This window comes from Equus przewalskii, chromosome 19, assembly GCF_037783145.1.
Source record: "Equus przewalskii isolate Varuska chromosome 19, EquPr2, whole genome shotgun sequence".
In the NCBI taxonomy this organism is placed as follows: Eukaryota; Metazoa; Chordata; class Mammalia; order Perissodactyla; family Equidae; genus Equus; species Equus przewalskii.
Window position 1 is genome coordinate 52857953 of NC_091849.1, and position 25508 is coordinate 52883460.

At 37.2% G+C, this 25508-nt stretch overlaps 1 protein-coding gene across 1 annotated transcript in view; it reads left to right on the forward strand.

The window, feature by feature from the left end:
• Positions 1-25127, forward strand: part of GFRAL (GDNF family receptor alpha like) — a 51053-nt gene extending 25926 nt beyond the window's left edge. The window contains exons 5-7 of the mRNA XM_070584805.1: positions 21686-21781; positions 21870-21942; positions 24315-25127. Of these exons, the coding sequence (XP_070440906.1) occupies positions 21686-21781; positions 21870-21942; positions 24315-24414 (269 nt within the window). The 3' untranslated portion in view covers positions 24415-25127. The remainder of the gene's footprint in view (positions 1-21685; positions 21782-21869; positions 21943-24314) is intronic.
• The last annotated feature ends 381 nt before the right edge of the window (positions 25128-25508 follow it).

The window sequence follows — 25508 nt, forward strand, 5'->3', positions numbered from 1 at the left end:
TTGTCTTCCTCTGATTACTCTGGATGCTTCTTCTATGTCTACCTTGTAAGCTTATCCAATTGGCCAATTAATATTTGTGTTGCTTCAGGTTCGGCTGTAGGCTGTCTGCTAGAGTAACTCTATAATCTTGCCCTAGGAGAGCTCATCCGTGGCCACAACATCATTACTCCTTAGGTTGATTTTCAGTCTTTAGGGCAGACGTCTTCTCTAAGCTTCTGACACAATTATCTGCCCACGCACTTGATATTTTCTTTTGGATTTTGAGATTTTGCTAGATCTTGGGTAAGGTGCAATTTAGATGTTGCGGTGCCTTGTAGTATACAGGCAACTCATGAACTAAAAAGAACAGCTGTTCCCTGCCGTCCTCCCGACATGAACATCAAACACCATGCACAGACACTCTCTCTCTCTCTCTTTCCATATACGTATGTGCTATAACTATATATTCTAACAGGGGCAGCATAACCTCAATAAAAACTCCCTTTCAAAATAAGGAAAAATGGGAGAGTTACCACACACAGTGTTGAGACCCTACTTGATGGGCATTATGAAGTCTCTCTGACAGTGTGGATTTCCTTGGATAACCAGGAAGGACCACCTTCTATGGCTCTCATTTTGCTCCTGGAATGTTCTTCCTTATCCGTCTTCCTCCATAGCCATGTCTGAAGTAGGTTTAGTAGGTTTCGTAGCTTCCCTTTCTGGGGAACTTGGAGCTCTCATAGACCGTATCCTGCTCACACAGTTTGAGGAATTGAAAGTTGTTTTAAAGTTTAGCAGTCACAGACTTTTTGCAAATAGACTGGTGGCTACTTTGGCTGTATAATCTCTTAAAAATGTGTTAGGTTTCTAATCTATTTGCTTTTAGTCAGTTACATGTGCCAATATCCACAATAAAAAAGTATTTTATGGACTTAGTTCCCAAGTCTGCCTTATTTCCTTGCTTCCTCACCCCCATGCCCCTCCCTCTGATTTAATGATTTAAGCTAATCTAAACAATAGACTTGAGTGAAAATGTAATACCCTTAATTAGATTTTTGCTGCATGGTTGAGTCAATTTGTTTAACTCAGAAATACTGGGCCTTTTATAACTGGAGATCTTTTTTAGTCTTATCTCTTACTATTTGGGATCTAGAAGCAGTCAGTTTTCAATGTTATAGAGTACACATTTTAATCTCTCTGATCTCGCTTGAAAACTAGCCAGTTTTTACCTAAGCTCCTATCTTTATTGTAAAACTGCACAATTCAGTCAATAGTAATCAACTCACCCTATCACTCTAGCTCTTTCAAGCTGTCTTGTTTCTTTTGGGACCTTCAAGGTGCTTTGAGAAATGCATCACAAAACTGTCTTCATGGCAGAAGAAAGGCGAAAGCATTTAGCCTTTGGATCCTGTCTCCTACTTCTCAGGAGTGGCCCATGAGCCTTGATTCCCTGGAAATTGTATACAGTACATCCATGAATGCTGAGTGGAGCCCCATGGACATTTCACAGTGCAGTGGCACAAGGCATATGGTGCAAGGCCTAAGGTGAAGCATTGTCAGGTTGCATCTGCACAAAAATAGATTAGGCATTTGGGAAGTATAATGGTGAGGAACAAAGGCAAATCCATGTCCACAGTAGGTATAAATTCCAGTATGGATGCATCACTGCCTCCTTCAGGGTGGGAGTGTAACGGCATTGTCAGTCTGCCACCAACCTGCCAAATTGAGGTCTCAGTATAGGTCTCTGCCCTTGCTAGGAGGTTTGGCCTTCAGCACTGGCAGAACTTTGATGGATCAGCCTTAAGGAGAGGGATCCAGTCTGTGGAGCCCATGCACAGCCTTGATCCTTGTTACCGTAGCTACTCTCTTCATGCTTATTGCACAGGCATTGTGTGGCTGAAGAGAGGGCATGGTTGGCCTCACCAGGTAAATCACCAGTCTACCTTGAGGTCCTACTCTCTTGTAGATACTCTCTGCTAGGCATTAACCTCAGATACAAAGATCTGCCTCCTTTGAGCCGCTATTATGAGTCCTTCTACATGCCTTTTCACTTCATTTCCTTGTCTACAGTCTTCAGGTTTGCTCTTTTCATCTCTCTGGTCAAGCAATTTACCACTTCAGTCTGAACTTCTATCCGCTTCTTTCTCTACAAAGTGAACAATCAAGAGTACTGTTCGCATTCTGCCTCTGGAGAGATTTCCCTTCACCAGTGTCTTCTAAGTGGATTTGTGGTGTGACAGCTGTCTATTTACAGTTAGCCCTGATATACTGTGCTCATCTTTCTGGGAAGCAAGGACTTAATGGATCTGATAATAGCCGGTGGCATGTTAGGAGCTATATTTCAAATACAAGATGGTCGTCCACTGCAGATGGCATAGCCTTGCTCCAGGACCCAAGGGGTCTGTGCTGTAACTCTCCTATTAGGGTTTGCTGGAGACCACCTATTCATCCGGAGAGTGTGAATGAGATGAAGTGTACAAAGTGCCTGTTACATAGCAAACAAACTATACATTTTAATTGCTCTTACTTTAAAAACCATTGTTTTTGGTTCAGGATTTAGGACTGGACCATTGAATTTCTTTTTCTGATGTTTTACAAAGACTACGCACATTTTTAGGAGTTTTGAGGAGTCTATATTAATGTTTCACCAAAACCAGTTGGTTCCACAGCTCATCTTAGGAACAATCTTTGCACTATTAATGAAGAACCTGCTGATCATAAAGACCATACCAAAGATGGAGAAGACGGACATTGAATTTTTGGTTCTCAAACCTGTTAATCCTCAGAAATATCTAGAGAGCGGGGCCGGCCCTGTGGCGCAGTGGTTAAATTCACACGTTCCACTTTGGCGGCCTGCGGCTAGTCAAGCCATGCTGTGGTAGGCGTCCTACATGTGAAGTGGAGGAAGATGTTAGCTAAGGGCCAGTCTTCCTCAGTAAAAAGAGGAGGATTGGCAGCAGTTAGCTCAGGGCTAATCTTCCTCAAAAAAAAAAAAGAGGAAGAAGAAGAAATATCTAGAGAATCTGTTTAATTTATATATATTTGGCCCTAACCTCCGTTATTCTAATTCAGTGGGCCTGGGATGGAGAGCTCAGAAATCTGTGTTTAAAAAAAAAAAATTCACCCAGGTGGTTCTGATTTTCAACCAAGTTTGGGAACCACTGCTCTAATCCACAGGTGGGAAAAACCCTGTCACCGGCCAAGGGTTCCAGAGCCTCCTTTTGCTCACACCTCTTAGGGAATGAGAAACCTCTGTGCTCAGAAAGGCAAGACTAAGACCATGCAGCTCTCAAGGTGGCCTGCTTCACCCCAGTGCCGAAAAACACAGTTGGTACCCATTAACCACTCCATCATAGTGAATGAATGAATGGATGAATGAATGAAGCAATGTCTACTATATCTCTTTTGTATCACTGTCTTCTGAATACCATTGTTTTTCATTCCCTTATTAGAACCCTCCTAATAATACAGCTTCCCTACTAAGAGCCTCACTCATTTGTGTTTCCACTTAAGCTGGAATTTTAAATTCAAATATTTGAGCAAAAGACTCAGAAATTAACAAGACTAGGCTGCTACTGCTCATTTTAGTAAAAACATTTCAAGCCCCTTATATTTTCTAACACTTTTCCTTTTTATAGATCTACTTTCAAAAAGTCTGAGTAATAGGAAACTGTTTTAGTTGATTCTTGGGTGGTGTCAACACTGTAAATAAGCAACTGATCCAAACACATTTTTGCTCTAAAATGTATGTATCTCCTTAATGAACTACATGATATGGTTAGCCCTGTTAATAACGACAATGAAAGAAGATTGTCCTCAATAGATTTGCAGAACTAGCAGCTTTTGTGAAATATTAATATAACACTGCTAAAAATGTGTATAGTCTTTTGAGAAGCTCAAGAAAAGAGACCTTCTCATTAGTACCGATTTCTACTACTTAGTTTCTTTTTTGTAACCGTACTTCTCACTCATCTGTCTGTTGAGGCCTCATCTTAGATATCAAGATTGCTAGCAAGACTGTTTTATTCATCTTACTTGTCTGCATTCAATGGGTAGATTATTTATCTGGCTGCATTTCATCTTGCCTTACAACGTTTGATCTGTCTGTTCCCAGTGAAGGTCTCGATCTAAAAATAGCATTTCGTTAGTGAGCATTTTTATAGAAAGTCCTTGAAACATACCCGGGAATGTATGGAGGTGCATAATACAGGGTATTATATATTTTTTCTAAGTTACATAAAATTCTATACTTATTTTTAGCAAAATAATTTAAAGATTGTGCAAAATGGATTAATAAAGGCTTAAATTCACTTTTGTAAATTCTCATTTTAATTTTTATTGTCATCTGATACCTGGCTGTCTGAGAAAGGAAGATTATAGACTATAAATAAAACAGTGAGCCAAGTGAATTGTGAAAGACATTTCCATTGCAAAAATCTCTCTCTTTCTCTCTGTCTCTTTCACATATGACACACACACACACACACACACACACACACACACACACACACACCGCCTTCTCTTACAGCCAATTCATATAGGTTAGTATTCCAGGAGCTTTATGTTAAGTTTTGGCTTTAAATAAATCACTTCATCTAGACAAAACCACTGACTTTTTCTTGGTTTCTACACAAAACTCTAATTCACGTCCAGTTTCCTTCAAATTCAGTCCAGGTGCTAAAAATGTCTCTTGGTTTTCCAAGGAACGTTCAACAGAATTTCTCTACTCTGTATTCATATTTATAACATAGCCTCTAAATAGTCCAGTATTTTGTATTTTCTGGATTAAAGTGGCTCCATGGTGAATTTGCAGTCCAGCAAATTCATAGACGCTCACGTATAAATGTATCTTTTTCCTCTTAGAAATTAATGATGATTCCTTTAGGATCTTATTTTTCATTATTTGCAAACTCTTTTGAATTCTACAGAGAACAGGCATGTGTGTTACAAGTTAGCAATAAAAAGAATAATAAAAACAAATAAACCATTTCTTTAGAAAGACTTTAGTTACCACCCAATGTAAAAATTCAGATCCATGGTAAATTCTGTAACTTTCGCCTTTTATGCTATTTAATTTATAGACTTAGAATTCTGGATATTTCTTTTGGTTTGGGCCTCGGTGATAAATCAATGTATTTCATCTTTATTTGCTTTCAAATGTAAAATTTAAACACAGCCTCTTCTATGTCCCTTCTTCCTCAGCCGCACTCTTGAATTTTGGTTAAAAACTATGATCAACAACAATGCCTATAATAATCAGATGCCATGTATAGAAGTCTTAACAGACTTTATTAGAGAACATAGCCTTGGAGAGGCAATACGACCACAGAATGTCTGGGTTCAAATAATTTCTCCATCATTTACAAGATAAGTAATTGTGCACAAGTTATTCACTCTCCTTGCCTCAATTTCCTGTCTGTGAAATATAATAATCAGTCTTAACCTAGAATGTTGGTGCAAAGATTATATCAGTTAATTCATATAAAGAAATATTCAGAACATAGTAATATTCAGTTAATATTAACTCTTCCTATAGATTTCGAGGGATTTGGAAAATCACGCAAATCAATAATTTTTGCATAATCATTATGATGTCACAGGTGATGTGGGAGACGATCGTTTCTGGAAGATCTAAAGTGTTGTATTTTCTAGGATAAGTGACTTCTTAAATATGATATTCTTTGAATGATTTTAGGGCAGATGATGAACTTGGACAATTGGTCTCAGACTTTAACGTGTATAAGAATCACATAGTTTTCAGTTAAAATGCACATTCGGATTCAGGAGGTCTGGAGTGGAGCCTGAGATTTGCATTTCTAACAAACTCCCAGGTGATGCCAATGCTCTTGGTCCGGCGATCTCACTTTGTGTAGCATGGGCCTAGACAATCTCTTAAGGACACTTTAAGAACAAAAAATCTAATGTAATAGCCATATAACAAATAATTTACGTATCTGGTATATAACAACCTGTCTGCTACTGAGAAATAGGTCAACCTAATCGCCCTGATGCATTGTGTCAATCTAGGAATCTGTTTTTCGTGGACACTAGGTGTCAGTGTCATGAAAGCGTTCAAGCAGATGTCCTTATAATTTCTTAAAACTCTTCTTGAGAGAGTGACTTAGAGTAGTGGTTCTCAAACTTCAGCTGCTTGTGAATCACCTGGAGGGGGTCCCCGACCCCAGAGTTTCTGATTCAATAGGTCTGAGACTGAACTTGGGTATTTGCATGTCTAACAAGTTCCCAGGGGTTGCGGATACTGCTTGTCCAGGTAACACACTTTAGGAATCACTGGCTTAGAGTACTCGTTGATTCTTTCCTGAAATCAGCTACTGTCTAGCAATCCTCTCTTACTTGAATCATCAATGTCAATATACACTTCTGTACCTCCAACGGAGGAGCTTCAACATTCGTTGTTTTGACATACTGTGATATTGTGATTTATAAGAAATGTATATTTGCTCTTCCACCCTGTTTCTAGCATAAAGCTCCAAAAACCCTTGGAATTTCCTGTGATAGAGGGATAAAGGTGTCTTTTGTTATATTGATGAGGTGACTTTTAGAAGGCCCTTAGGTAGCCTAAGGATGGAGACTGGTCACCGGAGGAACTTACCTTGTGATTAGAGGGTTAGAACTTTCGGTCCCACCCCCTGACCTCTAGGGAGAGGAGAGGGGCTGGAGGTTGAATCAATCGCCAATGGCCAATGATTTCATCAAGCGCACCTATGTAATGAAGCCCCCATAAAAACCCCAGAGGACCAGTTTGGAGAGCTCTGGGTTGGTGAACATGTGGAGGTGCTGGGTGAGTCGTGCCTGGAGAGAGTGTGGAAGCTCCATGCCCTTTCCCCATACCTGCCCTAGGCATCTCTTCCATCTGCCTGTTCCTAAGTTACATCCTTTCATAGTAAACCAGTGATCTAGGAGGTAAAATGTTTCTGAGTTTTGTAAGCAGCTCTAGAAAATTGATTGAGCCTGGGGAGGAGGTCGTGGGAACCCCTAATTTAAAGCCAGTCCATCAGAGGTACAAGTACCTGGATTTGCATTGTATCTGAAGCCAGGCAGAGTCTCAAAGAACTGAACCCTCAACCTGTGGGATCTAATGCTGTCTCTGAGTAGATAGTATAAGAAGTGAGTTGAACTGTATGACACCCAGCTGGTGTCTCAAAATTGCTTGTTGTGGGGAACCACCCCCCACCACGTTGAAATTGATCTTGGAACACCAAAAGAGATATGATCCCTAGAACCATAATTCTTAAATGTGTTTCAATTTGCTCACCAAGTTGATGGAGTAAGATCTCATCACCCCCTGCCCCCACTGTCCCTTATCCCCACACAATAAACATCCCCAGAGTCAACAGCAAGAGAGGCACTGGTTTTGATTAAAGAATAGTGAGGTGATGCCTGTTTTTTATTAACTATAAATAAATTACTAGTATATCCCAGATGTATTAGTACCAAGATGGTCATGTTATAAACATGAAAAACTAAACATGGATCACTGGAAAAACTCTTATTGGCCCCACAGTTTCACTGTCCACGATGATAACCACTGATCTGATGGAGAAAAGTCGTGAGTCAGAAAACGTCAGAACAGCGTCATCTCTTGAGTTTCAGCATATAACTCACGATATTCAGAAAGCAGTGCGGGATGTGGGCTCCACGCTGAATGAGATTAGGCTTGGAGGTGAGAAGCTACTACAGGGTGAGGGAGATAGACCAGTTAGGTAATGTTACTCGTTTGAACTTCCAATGTGAAACCTCATTATAGTTGAGGAAGTCATATTTCTCTTGCTAACTTCCGTGACCTTACGGACACTTTGTCCTGGCAGTTGGAATCTGCATCAGATCTCTGCATATAGAAAAATCTCGGGCCCTCTAGGTCCACCCTAGATTTGCCCAACCTCCCAAGGATAGCAGTGAATAAGTCAGACTCAGTTACCAGGTTAGACTACATGGAATGCTCTAATCTCTCTGACAGTGTACTTGGGACGTTCCTGGAAGGCTCCAGAGTTTAGAGTAGAGAGGTGGAGCCTATAGACAAGGTCTTCCCATGCATTTAGCTTTACTACATTTGACAGCACTTGTTATGGAAAGTAAAGACTATCAGGTGTTGGTGCTGTTCGAGCACATTATCACCTGCCTCAGAGAAACTGCAGAAAGAGTGAATGACTAATGGCCAGAAGCAGATCTTTAAAACATCCAATTAATATTCATAGTATCAAGATCTGGACAAACTCTTGAAAATAATCCTACATTTGACAAACCGCAGGAACGTTTTAACGGATCTGCTTGCAAAGTCATCTCAACATTGTGAAATGATAATGTGGGGAGGACTGAAGCTATATAAAATATCCTTAAAATGAAGGTTTAATAACCATCTAAAGGTGTCGCTTGCCGGTTTAAAGCAGTACCTGGCTGAGAACGCTAACTTGCTTGTCTTTTGTTTACTCAGAGTCATGTGACCTAATTGAGTGCTTGCTATGTGTTCAACACTATTCTCTTCATTTTATGTCTTGTTTACTTTAATTTTCACAAGAAATATGTAAAGTAGATGATATTTCTTTTACTGAAGAGGAAACTGGGGCCCTAGAGGTTCGTAACTTGTCCAAGGTCACACAGAAGGCAATAGTGGCAGGATTTACACAAGGCAGTCTGGGGCACCAGAAACTGTGATTTTAACAACCAAAACATACTCCTCTCATCTAATCAGGTGAAATTTATCATTGTCAATTGATTATAAATATTACACTTCCTAGGGAACATGTGTATATAACAAAGGAATCCTTGAAAAATGTGCTTGATGGGAGGCAGCATGTTATCATATAAAGAACGGGAGCCCAGGAAACAAGTTGGATCCCTAACTACAGCAAGTGGTATGCAAGAAATTGGTTATCCTCTCCCCAGACCCCAGATTTCTCACATATTAAATTTTAGTAAGAGTTTAACAGAAATAGATGATCTCTGATGTTAGATGTGCCCTAATATTCTTGGATTAGGCAACTGCAGATATGTATGAGGCCAGTACACTTTAAGGAAACTTCCATGCTGTCTGTATACAGGACAAGCTCTGGAATGATTTTTTTTTTTTTTTAATGCCAAAAAAACCATTAGTCTGCCAAGAACTTTTCCTTCCTCTGATTTTACTGAAATTTTAAGAAAGCCTGTATCATTTCTTTCTTTGCCTTTGGAAAAGTACTTATTCTTTCAGAGATCTAAATTGAAATTTAGAGTAAAAGTGTTTTCTGTAGGATTGTATTACCTTTTATTGCTTTGTTTTCCAAATTCTAAATAGCTTCGTAAATAATGTATCCCAAACTCACTAAATAATTGTAATAGAGTGTGTTTCTTTCCTTCTATTATTTACAAGTTTAAATCTCTAAAACTGCGTATTTTTAGCAAGGAACATGATAAATTTTACCTAAGGCACACTCAAAATATGATGTGAAACTTTTGTTGTATTCAAATCCCATAAGTTGGCCTTTTTTGCCACTTTGACCAGGCACTATTGTGTGTTGTGTGTGTGTGTGTGTGTTTAAGTGAATATATGTCTGTTGGCTTTTGTTTTTGTAAGTACATATGGATAGAGAATCATTAGCTGTTTTAATTGGGGTAATTTAAAATCAGATTACAGAGAGAGACCCAGCTTCCTTTCATCTCTCTGAAGAATTGACTGAGAAAGGCATCATATCTAGTTGCACCTTCCACCTTCACAGGCTAAGATTCCAATCAGATACTCTAGGCAATAATCTGGCAGCTTTCTCTGAGGACCTTTCAAAATTCAAAACGCCCTCAAGGGAAGAGCCCCAGCGGGATAGCCCTAAAGATAGAGCCCATTCCAGTGGAGACAAATGCTGGCTTGAGTTTCACCACTAGGTTTACTTGCACGCAAAACTTCCCAATAAAATCCAGCTGGCTTAAATTTTGTCTGCAGACCTGAAACCCAGCAAATTTGGCTTGGCTTCCTATTTTGCAGAAAATGCTTACCCGGCTGTAATCTGGAAATCCTGAAATGTACAAACCCTCAGCAAAAACAACAGGAGAACAGCTGCCTCCTACCTTCACCTTCTCCCAACTCTACCCTTAAAAGCTCAGGTATTATTAAGGGAGGGGAAAAAGCCTGCCACTGAGCATGAAAGACAGTATGAATCATCCATGACTACCTTTGTTGTTTGCTCTAAGCCAAAAAGGAAAGATTAAAGAGTTGCCATTGATGAGTGAGACAACTCACATTTTGGCAGCACTAAAGAAGGAAGGAGCATTTAAGATCATGGAGGGAAATAAAACAACAAAACAATACTGTTACAATTTGAACAATAACAGCCTTCAGTATGTGAAAGCATAGTGTTATCTTTTCCATTTTCCACCCTTATGCTTTCATTGGCTTCGTACAATCCCCTGGTTGCCTATAATTGGGGATGGAGTTAGTGCCAAAGCTGCATAAAATAAGCAGTCTTTCCTTTATACTTTCTGTGCATCATGATTGTGTATGTGAAGTCATAAAAATCATTTATTATGAGCATGTGTATTCCTGGCTTGAAGAGCCAAGTGTTCTTGTGACAACAATATTATAGCATCAGATGTATTCCCATAAAACACCATATGTGGGCACTTAATAGTTATTGCCCTGGCACCTCATGCTAGGATATCATCTTAAAGAGGGGACTCTTTAGAAAAACAAGAATGTTTGATACTTAGATGATTAGAATCCCTTAGATGAGATAGGTGAGCAAGGAGTAGAGATTTGTCATGAATCCATTGCTAATGACAATCATTCATCTTCCATTAGTATCAGATTGTCCCAAAACATCTTCCAGAGTTCTTTTCTTGGGTTCAAGAAAAGCCTTTACAGCATTTCAAACATCAGTAAACATTCTCTCAGTCTCAAAGTTGCAAGAATGCCCTAACATCACACTGATATCTAGTAAACTGTAAGAATGGGCACAACATGATTTTTATTCTTCTCACTCATTACAATTCTTTGTGGCTTGTGGTGCAAAACCCAGTAAACAAATTGGTTTTCTGTCTAGATTAAAGAATGTGGAATGGATGAAAGTCGCTTTATGGCAAAGTGTGAGCGCTTGGTGATGTTTTTAAAGGATGCCTCTCAGAACCTAATCCCCATTGTCTCTTTCCTTTCTTGAGCCTCTGGCTTCGGGTAGAATGGCTTCCTTTGGTTGCCACTGTGGCTGAGGACTGAGCTTTCCCAATTCCCAATATGCTCTGAGTTTGCCAGACGTCTGGGACTGACGTTTTACCGTTGCATTAGCACCCATGTCGAGAGGCCAGATACTGTAGGCATACACTCGGGACTTTCAAAACAACTCACCTGCAAAAAGAGGCCAGAGCCCACTTGTTCCTGATTGTACCTCTGCTGTAGTTGGGAGTCGAGGCAATTTGAATGGAGAGAAGCCATACAAATCAGATTGCAAGGCTTCCTTCAAAGGGCAGCTTATCTTAGTGAAGCACTGCTGTGTCACTGGGGTCTGTGTAGAAAGATGCCTCTGTTGATGTTTTAAGTTTCCAGGTCAGCCATGATTCAGTACCTGCATCTCTATTCACTCACCCTTCCTAGTGTAACAGATTTCCTAAAACGTACAATGGTATTTTGTTTAAAGTACATATGGTAGCTATTACACTGAAAATGTACACTAAGCATATGTCTACAACCCTAATAGCTCCTTCCAACACTTCTACACGGCTGCTTCGACCCAGTCAATTTCTCTCACCGTTCTTTGGCCCCTACTTTCATTCTAGCATCCCTCCTCTGCAATGGAAATATTGTTGCTTTTATCTGTTTTCGTTCTTTTAATACTGCCAGGTAGCTGAAAGAGAACTTTCAAGGTGATAAGATCTCTTACTGATCCAAATAAATTTTTCTTCAATTGGCAAAACTGGCTTAGCAGTTCCATCCCTATATCTGGTTATTCTCCACCAATTGCTGATTTTTTCAAAGGCGTTTATCTATGAAACATGACTCCTAACCTCTTCCTCTCTCTTTCTCATTAAGAGCTTCTATTTCACTAGCCTACCATAAAGTGGTTTACAGTCTGACTTCTCTCTTTCACCTCCAAAATCATGTATTTTCCACCCTTTGCCAATAGTTCTCTGACCATGCATTGAAAGTGTCTAGAGAGCTTTTTGAAATTATGAATGTCCAGAACTTTATCCCTACTTTTCCCTTGACCTATTAAATCAAATCCTACAGTGATAAGGCCTAGGAATCTTTCATTTTAAATGCTCCACAGTTAATACTGATATGCAACCACGATCAAAACATGCTTTTCTAATTAAAAAATCAGAGCTCCTATTGTATGTCTACCCTCTGCAAGATACTTTATATGTCTGGTCTCATTTAATCCTCACAATAAGCCAATAAATATTATTATCCCATTTAATAGAATAGGAAACTGGGCACAGAAGGGTTTTTTTTAAGTACTCCAGGTCGTACGTTTAGCAAATTTTAGAGCAAGGACTTGCCTCTGCAGCTTGAAGCCGAAGGCTGGCCTCTTTCCACTATGCTGCACTACTTCTCACTACCTTCTATTGTTTATACCCACTAGTAGCCTCTATTTCCAATTCTCATTATGTCTTTGGGGGTTTATTTAAAGTGACAAAACAGCTCAAAACATCCGTATTTCCAAGGGCCTAGTGCCTTGTACTGTAATATAACCTGAAGGTGTTTACGAATAAAAGTAATGTGGCCCTATTTGACTGGAGTATGATTTAAATCCCGGTATAGATAATGATGTTGCATCTCATACTTATTTTTGAGAATAAAGTGAACTTGAGAGACAGCAATGAATGCATATCCTCCTGTCCACTATTTACCCCCAAAAGGGGGAAAGTGTTCCCATCCCCAAGATGAAGACTATTCTTCAATGCTCTCCCCACTTTTCTCTGAGTTCACTATCCTCCTTTCTCACCTGTCTTTAACCTTATTTTTACTTTTTGTCTTCTTCCTCTACTGAAATTCAATATAAGAGAGGAGAGAAAAGAAAGAAGTAATACTTACTAAGCGCATACCATTTGTCAACATTTTTCATTTGTGATGTATTATAATTAGTCATCTTTGCTAGGTTATGTGGTTACAAACAATCTCCAAACTTCAGTGGCTTACAAACACAAAGTTTGATTTCTAGGTCACGTTACATGGAGGCAGCTGTGGGTTGACAGCTAAGGCTCTGCTTCCCATTTCTAGACTCAGACTAAAGGCATAGCCACTATTTAGAACATGCCCTTCTCATGGTAGAGACAAAAAACAAGCAATGGAATCCCTCTCAAGCTTCCGCTTGAACATAACATACGTCATTGCTGCTCACATTTTTGACTAACTCAAATCAAGGTCAAGCTCAATGTCAGAGTGGCAATAAACATACTCTTCCACATAAAGCAGTGCTCTAAGTCACATGGCATTGGGTGGTGGATGCATAATCCATTACAGAGAAAGAAGAGTGAATTTTTGTGCAAAATAATATAGTTATTATTATTTTGAGTTATTAATCTCAGTTCCCTTTCTACATTTGAGAAGCATTAAGCTCAGAGGTTAAATTAGCTTGTCCATGGCTACTGCAGCTGGTGGATGATGCAACCAAGACTGTGATGGAGTTCTTTCTGAGTCCAAAGCCTGTATTCTTTTCTCTGAGCAGCCCGGTTGAAAAGTAGAGAGACAAACACTATGGTTCTCTCTTATATTATTCTTTCATCTTTAACACCAAAACTATTCTAAAATATCATGTCATCTCAAGAACCCAAGAGTCATCTCTGATTGAACTCTCTGCATTTTCAATATCAAATACAACTCTATATTACATAATATTTAATATTGATACTTATTGAGTGCTTATTTTGTGCCAAACACTGTTCCAAACTCTCTTTATGTATTGTCATATTTAATTTTTAACAATAAATTTTGTGGTAGGTGTTATTCCATTTTAAAGATAAGGGAACAGAGTCCCAGTAAGTTGCCAGAAATGGCAGAGCTGGGGTGAGACAGAGCCGGTTTTTAATCCATGTCTGACTCTAACGCTTGTGCTACTATGCTGTGTACTATGCTTTCCAAGAAAAACCTCTTTGTTTTAAATATACTCTTACACTTCCTCTCTTCTCTACTCCAGCTTCTACCTCCTATTTTTAGTTTTCATGTTCTCATGCCTAAACTGCTGTAACTTCCTAGTTAGCTCTCCCCACCCAACCAGCCTATTTACCATGACTAGACTAATTCTCCAGCTCAGCTTTAGTTATGTTATTTCTGCCTGCAGAAGACAGCTCTTGCTCTCCACTGCTCCTGTTTTCATCCTTCCCACATGGAAACTACTTCATCTGATTCCCAAGGACACCCAGAATGCAAATCAGCCTTATTTCCCACCCTTCGGCAAATGCATGCTTTCCCCTGGTGTCCTTTGTTGATCCCCTCCTCACTTTATTCACATTATTCCCCCCCCCCCGCCCCCGGCCAAAACTAGATTGAGAACTTCATAAGAATGGGGTCACGAATAATCCTATGAAAATACCCCATTGTTGATGGTGCCGGCTTTGAAGCAGGAAGTAATTACTTAACTGAAAAATCTTTACTTGGGTCCAAATGTGGTGGTTTCTTCCACATAGCCCTGTGGACATTTATAGGTGACTAGGTATAAATGATCCATGAACTCCTAGTTCTGCTGGATTGAGTCTCCTAAGTAGAGGGCAGATCCTGAATCCTCCATATCCCATGAGGACAAGTTGAAAAACTGAAGAACAGCAGATCAACTGGCAGTGAACGTGGAACTAATGTTGATTCACACCAACCACTCCAAGGGGCAATAGGAGCAGCATGAGTCTCCCAAACCACAGGATGAAAAATTTGCTTGATTCCCAGGAATAGAGAACAAGAAAAATTGTGGTTTCAGGTGCTTGTGAATATGAGTTTACTAGAGGAAATGATTATAAATTAGTGCCTACAGTTATGGACACAAAATACTGTTAGTATGGTGTCCTCTGACTTTCCATTTACTAAGTAAAAATAAGAATCCTCAATAAATGTCTTATACCCACCCAAAATATATAAATATTTGTATATTATTTACATATACCCATGTTTTCCAAGATTTTTTTTTTATGGATTCCCAGATATATCTCATGGAGAAAATGAGTTTAGGTAAAGTGTGCCCCTCTACTGTAGTCAAAAAACTAGAAAATTCTTGCAGCCAAAAAAGTACATAATTTATTTTGTCCAATCTAGAATTTTCCAAAGTCATTTTCTTATGGAAGCTTTTATTTGTCCAGCATGTAAAAGTTTTCTACTGAACTAGTATTTCATGGAACACAGTTGAGAAAACTCTGCCTCTCCTAACAAGCTTTGAATTTACGTGTCTACCTGGAATCAGGTTTCTGAAATAGAAAATGACAGAGGGTTCTACTTCGGTAAATTGGCCACAAAGATTTTTCCAGAGAAAGGGAAGGAGAAAAAGAACGATCAAAGGAATCGCTTCTCTTATCCTTGTTTTCCCTTCCATTGCTCCCTAAAACTGCACATTCTTTCTCATGAAGTTCCCCAAAGCTCTATTATCCTAATACTAGTTTTCATCCTCAAAACAATCTTGCAAACGTAGGTATTACCAGTCTCATTTTACAAATGAGAAAACTAAAGCTCAGAGAATTTCTTTGCTCTTAGATATCTCCTAATCCAAGACACTTACCCCCTGCCCATGGGTAAACAAACTTGACTGTTAGAATTCATTGCCAGGCAAAATAGCTTCTTAACATGTTTTTGTAGGTTGGGTAACCATATGCAGTGCAGTTGGTACATGAACTTACATTTTAAGAAATGATGATAATATGTGAAAAACGTGATTTACGTGAAGACCCTTGGCTCATGTCAGTTAAAGATGAGACAGAGCTAAACATTATATAATCATATACTACACAGTGCACGTCACTACACAGTGACAGATGTGCTATTTGAAATGTGAAAGCTACTGATATATACATTTTGGCCATTAGAGAATTGCACAGGCATGGCATTGTGATAGCCACATTATACTGTAAATTAGATAGATGTGGTATTTATTCTCAAGACGGTTACTGTCTAAGGAGAATTAATAACATGTATTACATTTTTATATCCAACTTTTCCCTGAAGATTTGCAAAATTATGTGCAGGGGAGATGCTGCAATTGTATACTTTTTTTCCATTTTAAAACTCAATAACTTACAAAACTTTCCGAATCATTTCATCATTCCAAATGACTATGAAGACCCTCCAAAATATATCTCTTTCCTTTGTTTTTTTCCTAACTCTCTTTTCCCTCGTGCTTTCTATCAGCCTATGAGGAAATTGTGTAAGCCAGCCAGGTAAAGTCTTGTACATTTCCAAAAAGGTAGCCATTAGTGAGTCATTCAGTTCCAAATGGAAACGTCAGAAAGCTATCTGGAAAATTAATAGTATTGTCACGTACGCTTTTTCATAAAAAAATATTTTGTACATTAAAAACATCCATCTATGAAAACAAAGATTTATGAAATTGATAAAATGCAGTGTAAGTTATTCCCATTCTTATCTTAAATTTGTCTTACTACAAGCTCTCCTACTGCTTTTATAATATAATTCAAGGTAAAAATTACTATTCACTTTTGGGAATACATTCTTTTTCTATTAAACTCATTCCAGATATAGGCAGTTTTTAAACAGTGGAGTTACTTTATATTTTTTCTAAGATTCAGGTTGTTATCGAGGTAGACATAGATTATAGCAACCAAAGCAATAGCCCAGCCTGATTTTAAACAGTTATACTAATCTTTTGTGTATTATTCTTTGTGTGCCCTTTGCTCTGGAAAGCTTTATGTATGGTCCTAACTCTACATCTGCAAAAACAGAAAATTCTCTTACTGATAATGGGTCTAAGATAACTGCCTTGAAAATTGCAGCATTCAGTTTTATATTTCTGTTAAATGTCAAAGTTAAAGTGGTTGATTTATCTGAATACATTGAAAATGATGAACATGTTTCACAGGTGTGTGCAAGCTGGAGTGTCCTATCGGTGGATGTGAGGCATTTCAGATGCTTTAGTTGTTAGAGCGTATTTCACTTCTTCTATTGTGAATCTCAACAACAGAAACATACATAAGCATGAACATTTGTGATCAGACACTACTATTAAATGCTTCTTATTGTACAACATTTATTGTATAAGTACAACTTGCCCATAATATTTTTCAAATCTATTTCCTAATCCAATTGGCAGCCACATTGAAAAAAGCTTCAAATGTTTTACATGTTACATGTGTTTTGTAATGTAATCCACCATGAGGTGGATTTTGTATATAATTGGTAGAAGATTTTGCTACAAATCACGTCTTCACTATTTACCAATTCTGTGATCTTGGACAAGACAACTATTCTGTCTGATATTTTTTATTAAGTTGAGCTAATAACTCCTATTTGGTTAGTTATAAAATTAAGCAGTGTTTGTCAAAGTGCCTTGTAAACTATTAAGCACCACGTACATAGAAGTAAAGTATCTTGGGGCTGGCCCCGTGGCCGAGTGGTTAAGTTCGTGCACTCCGCAGCAGGCGGCCCAGTGTTTCGTTAGTTCGAATCCTGGGCGCGGACATGGCACTGCTCATCAGACCACGCTGAGGCAGCGTCCCACATGCCACAACTAGAAGAACCCACAACGAAGAATACACAACTATGTACCAGGGGGCTTTGGGGAGAAAAAGGAAAAAATAAAATCTTTAAAAAAAAAAAAAAAAAAAGAAGTAAAGTATCTTATGTGTCATATGGATAGGTACATGCATCTGTCCCTTCCATTCTGTGAAAATATATACGAACATGTGTATATATATATATATATATATATGTATGTATGTACATATATTCTACTAGCAGCATCAGCGTCACCTGCAAAGTTATAAGAAATTCAGAATCTCTGCTTCATCCTAGACCTACAGAACTGAAATTGGCATTTTAAGATAAACAGAAGATTTATATTGAAGTTTGAAAATATTGCTCTATGTGGTCTACTTACAGTGTGATCTCTCTCTTTGTCTCTCTCTGAAAACACAGACATACACATAGCAGCCGGAGAGTTAGGCAGTGATACCAACAAAAGAATGTAGATTTACTATCTGGAGTTGAGAAAAGAGCAGTCTAGAAAAGTACTTTCTATTTTAACTAGAACTGAGCATCAAGAGTAGTAGAAGGGTAGAAACTATTAAATGGCTCATTCTTGGAATGGTGTTGACTATCAGTCAAGAATGAGGCAGAATGGATCATTGCACTGGAAGTTTGAATTAATCTAAGAAGGCTTATTCAATTTTGCAATTCTACTATACATACACATGTGTATTTATAGATATATACTCTAACCATGAATATTCTATTCCTATTTTCAATCTATATGTTTAGACATAGATTGGCAACCATCTCGTGTTTAGCCATAGTGCTAGAAGATAAACCTAAGACATGGTTTTATTTCCTTTGAAGTTTGTGAACTAAATAAATGATATGCCTTGTTGATGCATGTTATGACCGTTCAGGAAAAGTATATTATTTAGTTCATTTAGTCTATCCTCATTATATGTGTTTACACCTTGTTTTATCATATTACAAATGTATTGTCTTCTCAAACTTAAAGATGCTTATATATTTTCCTTTCTTCCCAATAGCAATGCTCCTTAACTCCCTTTTAGAAGGAGGTTTTTATACACTATGATTGAAAGAGTTCATGATATATGGAATCTCAGTCCTGATTCTTAGGTGTTTATAAATAATTAAAAACTCTCTTCCAATTTGGGAATTTATATACCTTCAGATGAAAGTGTTTTGACCAAATTAGAAATAGCACCAACCTTTGGATACACAGGAAAGTCATCCTTGAATTTTCATTTTCACCAAGATATTGCCGCGGTATTGGCTTTCTTTTATTTAAACATGGAAAGATGACAATAAAATTTTAACTATGCCATGTGATGCATTAACAATTCAAAAAACAGCTAAAAAACATATTTTCTAAATCATTCTATGAAAATGTTCACTTCACAAAATTTTTCTTCCAACCAGACTCTTCTAGGTTATGTTTTAATTAAAATTTTAATTGAAGGTTTACAAATGTGTAGTTTGTGATATGTTTAATTTCTAGTTCAAGTATTGTGACATTTATTTTTAAGCCATTTTGTATCTGGTCTACCACATTTTTTACAACGTATTTACCATTTCATATAAATTATGCAAAGTAGAGTTTCAGTCTCCATCAGCTCTCGGCTTCTGCCACCCAAGGATTTGCAAAAGAAAAAAATAGAAATGATCGGGTCTCTGTAGCTCATTTGGGGAGAAGACTATTTAAATTTGTTCTTAATGTAAGACTGAAATTAATCTTGATTTCCCATCAAATGCAGGGGGATTTTACAATATAGTTCATAATAGCATTTAATTCCTCTAGGGGACGAGTTAAGATAAACAAGTCACTGACAGTGTTTATCTATAAATATAGCAGATGGTGTGGGACTGAGGTTGGTTATTAACTCTGCCGACTTTAATTTCATGGTTATAAAACACTGTAAACCTCACTGTTTATAAAAGGCGGGGAAGAATCTCCAGTGGGCTTCAGTAGCCAAGAAACTCTCTGTAACATTAATCTCTCGCACTGATATTTGGTATCCTCCTAGGGTGCAATATTTAAGATTGTGGAGTGATTGCTAGACATATTAAAATTTTCACTGGGATCATTAGCTAGCATTTCTGTCATTGATCTATTATAACTTTGTTAATGAGTTCCATGTGAGTGAAATTTAGTGAATGAGACAATTCTTTCTAAACCTCGCTAGGTGAATGTTTAACAATTACTGTAGGCAGTTGTATATCTAAATGATAGACTAATTTATCAAAATAGTACATTTTTTCTTATACCAAGATGAATTGTGATACCTAACTAGACCAAATATACTTAGGGATAGAATTTCAAAAAGGAAAACTAGAGCATCGTTCGAATAATCTGCCAAAGTGTATCACACACCTTTACGTTTAGGCCGTGAATCTGCCAAAAACTTCACAAAATGCCATAGAATTAAAAAGAAGTAAAATAATTTATACTTCATATTCTGAATTGATTTAAATATGAAATTTTATTATGATCATTTATTTCACTAAAAATCCACATGCTCAATTTGATTAAAATTCCTTCAAAAAGAAGGACCAGTATTGTAAAAATGATATTATTTGAAATAGCTCAATTTTTTCATTCCAATTTTATAGTAAATAAAAAATATATTTTATAACCACAAAAGTGAAAAAAATTTCACAAGTTCTATCTCTATTACTTTTTCATTAAGAAGAGTTGATTTTTTCCCATCCTTCCTAAGATCAGACTTCTATAAATACATGATAACACAGTATGTGAGTTGGAGATTAAAAAATATTGAACTAAAAATGTCTTAACTGCTTTAGAGTACCAGACTCCTCGAGAAAGGGTTTTCTAATGAGGAAATCCTCAGTTACTTTTCCAGCTCTTATATCGGGCTGCTTCTCCTGGGCCCACCCTGAGAGTTTTGTTACTCATCTGAAACAGTCTGTTTCCTGTGATTTCTACTGATTGTTCCTAACATAGACCTCAAACCCTGGCTTCCACGGAGCTGGCTTCTGAACAGCAGCAGCCCTGGGTGGAGAATGGAACTGTCAGTAATATATCTTCTCATGTTCCTTCCTGCTCAGGGCCTAGCGCCACTCATTGTCATTGGATGTAATATCCACTATTTGATACACTCATTTCTGCAAACTGTCTACTCAAACTTAGACTTCCAGGTCTCAAAATGCATGAGGCATCTATAACAGAGGGCAGTAAAGGCTCTCTCGAGGGGGTTCTTTCTTTCTTTCTTTCTTTTTGAGCCTCAAAATCCACCTAAATCATCATCAAAGAAATTGGTTATTTGGCTATTGGTATGTTTGACATTCATATTTGTGTTGAAATGAGTCAAAACTAGAGGTGATTTCACATCAAAGTTATCAACAAAAACCACCTAAAATAGATCTATTAATTAATTTTAAGGCTTGCACCTTTTCTCTGGTGAGTTCTGAGGTGAGGTGGAAATGTCTTTGGAAAAACAGAACCAAGAAGACTAAGGCTGCAGAGTTGCCAAGAGGAGCCCTTAAGTGAGACAAAAATAGGTGACAACAATAGAAACATAAGGGGTAACAAAGGGGAGACAAAATATGGGAAATAAGCAAAGGCAGACATTGAGGAGTCTGAGTGGAAGGGTGAAGAGTGACTGGTTAGGGCCCCTCCTTTATAAGAATTCGTAAATACAGTGGGTCTTAGGAAAATGAGATGTGATTAAAAGCACATTAAAACAATCACTCTTGTAAAGAAGGAATCTTTTTAAATATCCCAATGGTAGCCTAGAGTTACTGTCTCTTTTTTCCTATTCTCTATATAAGATACAATGAACTCTCTTATAAAATGTAATCTTTTTTCTAATCATGGTTTGAAAAACAAAACAAAACCCCAAAAACCAGTTTATATAAGGTAATTATCTGATTAAAAGGTGGAAAAAAAGCTGTCAACATTTAAGAAAAGTGTTCTCACTTTCATCCTAATCCATCAGATTTTATTAAAATACTGTCATAGGAATACATTGCTGCCCTATAGTATAGAGCAAATTACAACCCATGGGATAAAATTAATGCATGACCTTTAAATACTTTAATCTCATTTTCATTATTTTCTTTCAGATTATCCTCTCCTGTCTAATGTCAAAGGCATTTCGTTGCATAAAAGAAAACATGCAAAGGAAATCACTCTAAGTGGATTTCGTTCCGCCTTCAATGGTCAGTTACAAATCAACCCTCTGTGATGTTTTTATTATTTATTCTCTCTAAAAATCCAGTAATTTTTTTTTGAACCTTTTGTTTCCAGGAGAAGTAATCTATGCTGTCATGTGCATGACAGTCACCTGTGGAATCCTTCTCTTGGCTATGTTCAAGCTGAGGTAACTGGATACAGATCAGAAGGAAGGATGGAAGGGAATCAGCCCTGGGAAAGCACATTGCACATGGCAGAGCTTACAAAGGGCTGGAGAAGGAAAGCTTCTCCGTTAAGACACCGTAAATCAACTTTTAATGTGGGATAGGCCGGTGGAAACCTTCTTCTCAGTCTTCATATGTAGGGGAAATGTGATCATAGGGGATTTTTTTACATTGGCTTTTACAGCACATATGCATTGTTCCCCCCCAATTAAACTGTGATCAATCTTTCCCCTGGTTTTCCTACAAAATCCGAATTGAACTTTGCTGCATTCTTTATTCAAATCATCTGCAGGATTAATCAGCGCTCACAGTGGACCTGTTGTATACGTCATACAGTGGATATTCACCTGAAGATTTACGCTTCAATCTAATTTCTTATCTATTAATGAATTTTATTCATGTTTTAATATACAGTTATAAAGAGACATTTAATGAGGCCTCCCAATGTACCCTTAGAAAGATTTATTGCTATTATTCACTCTTTCCAAATCTTCTTTTTCCTTGGCTGCCTTCATTGCTGGAATGGGGTAATGCTCCAGCTACATGTGAGACTCAAGATTAGAGACATATTAATCCCTAGATTTCTAAATGTCTAGGGTTTAAAATGTTTCCATTTATAAAACATTTACGAATAGAGACAAAATGGTATACATTAGCTTACCTTTAATTTAAAAAATAGCTTCATATTTAAATATCAATGATGTTTATTTGCTTATTCATTAACATATGTGTGTATTTGGATATAATTTGAATGTCGTAAGTGTTAATGAAGAAATATATATTTATGTGTGTATAATATATGTGACACATATGTATAATATATGTGACATATATTATACACACACACATAAAATATATTTATTAGTAAGATTAGGCCCAAAGAGGAGCAGAGGCCATGGACATTTCTCTTATCTCGTGATGCTCAGCAAGGAGGACTCGGTAAACTACACAATGCATGTACACATATTGCTCTTCCAGAAATCTCAGACTTAAAGGCCTTGACAACCAGGCAGCTGAAACGAAAGACTCAAGTGGGGAGGTGTATGCAACACGAAGGAGTCGGGCAAATGATGAGCGTAGGCTCTGCCTAAGGACTTTCAATCTTACCGATTTTTAAATGCAATGCCAGCTAAACATATCCACTTGTTGGACCCCACCCCTCTAAACATATAATTTGATGCTTACCAATACCAAGACTAAAACAAACTGCTTTTCTCCAAGGCCTTAAAAATTGTATTTGTATGAGACGATATTCCTTGGGTTCCAAGATATAGTTTAAAGGCCAAATAGTTAAGTTAGTTTTAAGGGGAAAAATAGCATTTGGAATTTATTAAACTTTCCTTTATTTGGTTTAAAATATTTGAGAGCACTGTTCAGTTACTGGGCCTGCCTCGATATTTCATCACAGACATATTGTTTCAGAGACCTGCAAACGGTTTTCTAGCCTAGCAAAAATCTTATTTTAATAGTTCTCAATCTTTATTTCTTAGCGCCACACACATAATGTATAAAGTTCACACCTGCCACATGGGCCCACAGTTTTTTCCAGGTTACTGTTGTGCCACAGATAAATAAGGTGACAGCTATTCAAAATTCCCTGTGTATCTGCTGTAACCTTTCTTTCTTTCTTGTCTACATAGAAAGGCATACGCTTTTACTGGATGACAATGGGAGCAGTATAGACAAAAGTTTTGAATTTGCTGTAATATGTATTCTAAAGCAAATCATTCATTGTTAAGTATGTCATATTTAGTTACAAATTACTTTCCCTCCCAATTTAAAGTTGATCCTTACATGTAATTTGAAAGATCCAGATCCAGAGTTAGATAAATGATAAAAGTAAAAGCCGTGGTGGAAAGAAAGAACAAAACAAAACAAAAGCATCATCAACAACAAAACCTATGTGCTCTCTCGTCTGGAGATACATAATGCCTCCTTCATGACAGAAGGCTGGTGCCACTCACCTGGCGGTCAGGTCTAATCTTTGTGAATACTTTTCTGCAGTAAAGATTACGGTTTTTGCATTTGTTTCATGTTATGCTAAATTAAAACAGCCCTAGCCATTCAAAAAAATTTGCAGAGGAACCGATAATTAAAAACTTAAATTTTTGAGGAAAGAAAGGACTCTTTTTGAAAATGACTTCTTGGAGATCACAGACACACGCATGATACTTCTTTGAAAGACCATGGAACATTCTACTATTGGGACTTTACACTTAGGAACTCGATTATGTTTCCCTTCTGGGTGCAGAATCCATCCAAAATATAAGCACACACACATTTATAAAATCCTTCAAATGGCATATTGTTAACTGTTACTTTTATTTTTCTATAGAACCTTCAGAATATCAAGTCAAACAAGAGATCCTTCTCCAATCCAAATACCTGGAGGACTCATGATTCATCAGGAGTCACGGATCATTAACTTTCTTTAAAGCAAGTCTTTGTAGCCAGTCAACAGAATATCCTAACCATCATCAATAAGGAAAATGTTAAGATTGATTTAATGATGTTGGATCATTAAGTATAATAATGTAAAGTATAATAATATGGCATGATGTTAGATTTACTTTTTCTTAAGAAAATATTGAAGTCTAAACATAGGTGATATCTTTTATGAAACTGGTACAGAATAACAGAATTGCCCTCAAAGGCAAAAAGTATTATCCTAAGTTATGGTCTGCATAATCTTGTTCATGATAAATTGGAATCCATATAGTAGTAATTAGTTGCATCATAATATGACAAATTATAGTTAGTGGGGCCTTTTGTTTCTGATCAATTTTGTGAATTCCCATTAACTTGACAAAAGGAAAATGCTAATAAAAATATCCAGTATATTTGTTATTTGTATATCCATTTTCAAATCATTAGCTAAATCATTAGCATTGACTTTAAGTTTCTAAATATATTTGGTTAGAAAATTAGTCTTAAAAATCAGAAATGGTATCTTCGGATTTTTGTAATTTGAATTTGGACTTGACTTTTCTAACTTGATGTCCTTATTTGACACTCATAAAGATGTAAGGCAACATTGGCTGAAAAATCAGTGTGCATTTCAATAATGATATCTTTTATTTGTTCATTTATTTTTTTTCTATGCCAATTATTATGAACTTCTGCAATAATAAAGTAACGTCATAATTGTTACATTCTGTATTGTTTCTATATTGATGCTCTTGGCCTGATTTGACATCAGAGTTATACTGTGATTAGAAAATTGTAGAAAAGATGTTTTGAGTTAAGCTTTTGATACATATATGCTTCTCAGCTGTCTGCAATCATATTAGTACCCAGTGCAAAGAATAAGTATGAACTTGTTTCACCTATAGTGGCACAAGGGTACAAATATTCAATAACCTGAGCATACTAATCACTAGTGATATATTTACAATTAAAGATCAAACATTTTTTACTTGTTTGGTTTCATGTCTACTGCTGTTCACTACACTTCAGATCCAATTGTCTACAGTAAATTAAATTTGAAGTTAACGTTAGGCCATGTTTACTCAGAGTAATTGAAATAGCC